This window comes from Nanorana parkeri, unplaced genomic scaffold (assembly GCF_000935625.1).
Source record: "Nanorana parkeri isolate BGI_ZX_2015 unplaced genomic scaffold, ASM93562v1 scaffold832, whole genome shotgun sequence".
Classification (NCBI taxonomy): Eukaryota; Metazoa; Chordata; class Amphibia; order Anura; family Dicroglossidae; genus Nanorana; species Nanorana parkeri.
Genome location: NW_017307100.1, coordinates 690598 through 694528, shown reverse-complemented (window position 1 = coordinate 694528; position 3931 = coordinate 690598). Strand labels below are relative to the sequence as shown.

The window sequence follows — 3931 nt, the reverse complement described above, 5'->3', positions numbered from 1 at the left end:
CCCCCCAAAAAAAGAAAGCCAGTGCAGCACAGACAAGCAAAAAGCTCATGTAAGATCGCTGCTCTGCTACCAGACATGAGCAGTACAACCATCCAATCTTTATTTCTGTCAGCAATCAATTTCAGTTGGGTATGTAAATCATATTTCTGTACAGAAATCCAATTCAATGTGCATTTTTTAGGTAGTTAGGACCTTGATGGTTACACAACTAACAATCTTCAGCCTGAAAAGTGTCAGGCTTGCATGTAGACTTGCCTGCATAATGTGTTTTGCCACTACATAGCTGGCGGACCTTTGGGAGCCCCAGGCACAGTTGGAACCACCGCCATGAATCTTGCGTTCCCATACCGGGTTGCTCTAGCTGATAACCAACAGCCTGTTAAATCTTACTAAATACCAGGATACCTTGATTTTGGCATTTTTCTAATTTGTACCACATTGTCAAAAAAAATTATAATTACAGTAAATCAACCTCAAAATCTGTTAGAATCCGAGTTATACAAGTAAAATCTCCCACATAGTGTAGTCAGTTTCTGTGTAATTGTGATCCTATTGGGGCACCAGTATCATTGTCACCAGGGTTTCCTGGTTGTTAAGTATTTCACTGTTCTAGCTGAGATATGCTGGCATTACACGGTAGTGCTTACCCATTACTGATTTAGTAATAGGGGAGGAAATCACATATAAATGGAATAGTGAATGAACAAGCTGTGTACAAAAGGAATTGTGAGAAAACCTGAGCTATCTGGCTTTTCTCATGGAAATTTGATTGATTGTTCCAAACCATTGGATTCCCATGTGTTATATCAGCCCAAGATGCTGTGCAAGACAGTTACTATTTTCTTAACTATGAACAACGCCATGATTGGTATGGTTTGCTTGATCCCTGTTGTTTTCCTATTACAAAGTAGTGTTACTTACCCTGGATGTCGGGGTACAGAAGCATGTATAATAGAGCCCATCTCAAGGTGGTACTTGTAGTCCCTGTTCCGGCAGTAAATAAATCATATGTTGAATACAAGAGATTTCTTTCAGTAAAACTGGACTCACTCTCTCCTCCTTTCTCGACCTAAAATAAGAGAGAATGTTAGAAAGAAACAAATTATATATATATATATATATACATATCTATCTATCTATCTCCCTATCTTGTTTGTATTGTGTGCATCCTGCTTCAATGGTCTTGTTTTGCATTACATTTTGGTAAAAATTGCATTACCATTTGGATTGTGTCCCATTTTAAGTCATATCTTTTTGAAAAATAGGCATTAATCATTTGAATATACTTATTACACACAAAATAACACTGTAAGAAAATGGCATACCAGTTCAGCTGGTGTTAAGATTTACTCAACTATTTAAGCATTAAAGTAGCATCTTTTGTTAAAGGATATGTAAACCCTAACAGTGAAACAGTGAACCTCTTTTATTTGCTCCCTTTTGGTCTGGTAAACATACTTTTGAAAGTGTTTTTATAGCTATTTGCGAAGTACAAAAAAAACCTGTCGAGCCTTCCAGAAATCCAGTGCTCTTCTTTATCATGTCCACCAGTGCACACTGCCTGAGCTGCTCTAAAAAAATCTTAAACATTGTTATCAGCCCTGCCCAGTTCTCCTTTGTAAACTACAGAAGACCTCCCCCTAAGAGAGCACCTCCCCCTATGGAAATAAGGAGATAGGGTGGTATTTTGTAGTCCAAATCAGGAGTGAGTAGTCAGTGATAATTCTGCTCTGTCATAGATACAGTACAGCAAGTTAGCATTGATACTCTAGGACATGAAGTCTGTTACTGGGGCAAAAAAAAAAGTATTGAAAAGGAAAACTGATGCATCCCCCACATCTAGGTGAAGGGAGTGCACTCCACCCAGGTACAGCCAGCAGCAGAGCACTGTGGGATTACAAGCAACCCTGGCAGATTAGATTGATATCCCACCTGACACTGCATATTTTTGGCACTGACATCACTTGACAGACTAGTGATGGGCTTGAGGTTCGAGCCGAACATGAGTTTGACTCAAACATCAGCAGTTTGTGTGTTCAGCGAACACACACACTGTCAGGGCGTTCAGCGCCCGAGTGCCCCACAAGACACTGTGCCTTGTGAGCCCACAGGTCAGGTGCAAGACTTTGCCCAATCAGGGCACAGAGAACTGTGAGAGCCATGATTGGGCAAAGTCATGAACAGCCATCAATCTTGCATGTCAAACAAAAAAAACAGGTGCATGACTAAATGAATACCAATATATAATGAGTGTAATGTAGTGGTATTTCTTCCACAATAATCCTTCAAATCAATTCCTTCAAACAGTTCCCAGTAGTGAAAAATAAAATAAAAATAAAACTTGATGAAATCATGTTCCCCTAATATTTTTTTCCGTGCTCGAGATCGAGAGTTACATAGTTATATAGTTACATAGTTACATAGTATTTGGAGTTGAATAAAGACATACGTCCAATAAGTCCAACCCATATAGGTCCACGCATCATCTCATTCTTAGGGTTACTTGTATCCCTGGATATTACGGTCCCTCAAGAAATTGTCCAAACGTTTCTTGAACAAATCTACACTCTTGGCTGAAATCACTGCCGATGGCAGTGAGTTCCAGACCTTAACCGCTCTTACTGTAAAGAACCCTCTTCGCCCATTGTGCTGGAAATTGTTCTCCACCAACTCTAGGTGGTGGCCTCTAGTCTTTGTAATGGAGTTTGTTGCCAATGTTGCTGTCACCATTGAACATCTTGTACATGATCATCAAATTGTATTTTTAGTTTATTTTTCACTACTGGGAACTGTTTGAAGGAATTGGTTTGAAGTATTATTGTGGAAGAAATACCACTACATTGGACTCATTATATATTGGTATTCATTTTGTCACGCACTTGTTTTTTGTTTTTTTTTGTTTGACATGCAAGATTGATGGCTGTTTGAAGATGGATACAAAGTATTACATGGTTGACATGTAGTGATAAATTGCATATCGGGAATATAGGTGACATGCAAGGAATTGGCGCACACACACAGGAGATTGAATACATCACCTACATACATACATACATATATATTGAGTATGAAAAATGGAGACATTTAGCACGAGAAGAGTTTCTGGCCCTAGCGCAACATAGTAGAAGTTTAAATAAAGAACCAGGTAGCCAAAAAATTTAATTATTCGAAGATTCCCTATTGTAAAGGCTATATTAATTTTAACAAATGGTTAAAAAGGTGAAAATTCAGCTATGTCCCTTCCTTCCCCCATTTAGAATGGTGTGTTGCAATGCTTTTGGGTCTTACTACTGGTCAATTTATGTGATTGTTCTTAACTACTATTTTCTGACACATTTTCTTTTTCTGAATGTTGTACTATTTATTTCACCTTTTCCATCTCCAGTAAATAAGCATCAATAAAATCACGGATATAATGGGGATTCCAGCTTTTCTTGTGTTCTGAAATAATTTCCTTTAGGAAAGCCATTGATTCACGATCTGGCTGAAGAACATGGTCAGCTAGCCAAGGAATATTCAGCAGCCAAGGAACTTCATTTAAAACCTAAACAAATAAAACCAAAATAATATTTTATATCTGCTTAATAATAAATAATATAAGGTTAAACCTATTTTTGGTTATTATTTTGAATAATAGAAGTAATCATGGTATTTGGGATTTTGTTGCATGCGCTTTCTCTCTTGTTTACTGTAATTATCTAGTCACTGCTAACTTGCTTTTCAAGATTCATGCTCCAAGATGCACACTTGTTCATGCTGCACTACCTACTGAGCCACTGACACAGAGAAAGCATGTACATACTTGTCAGTAATGGTAGTTCTCATATGACTGTCCTAATAGGTTCTTTTCAATATAAATATAAAGTAACATTGACTCCTATAGGGCGGGAGCTATACATTAAAATCCACTTTTGAGGTTAGACCCCCTAAT

The 3931-nt window shown here is 37.9% G+C and overlaps 1 protein-coding gene across 1 annotated transcript in view; it reads right to left on the bottom strand.

The window, feature by feature from the left end:
• Positions 1-3931, bottom strand: part of LOC108794296 (cytochrome P450 2D17-like) — a 52265-nt gene that overhangs the window by 20428 nt on the left and 27906 nt on the right. Inside the window, exons 5-6 of the mRNA XM_018565310.1 lie at positions 3371-3544; positions 922-1069 (exon numbers count right to left, since the gene is read on the bottom strand). Of these exons, the coding sequence (XP_018420812.1) occupies positions 922-1069; positions 3371-3544 (322 nt within the window). The remainder of the gene's footprint in view (positions 1-921; positions 1070-3370; positions 3545-3931) is intronic.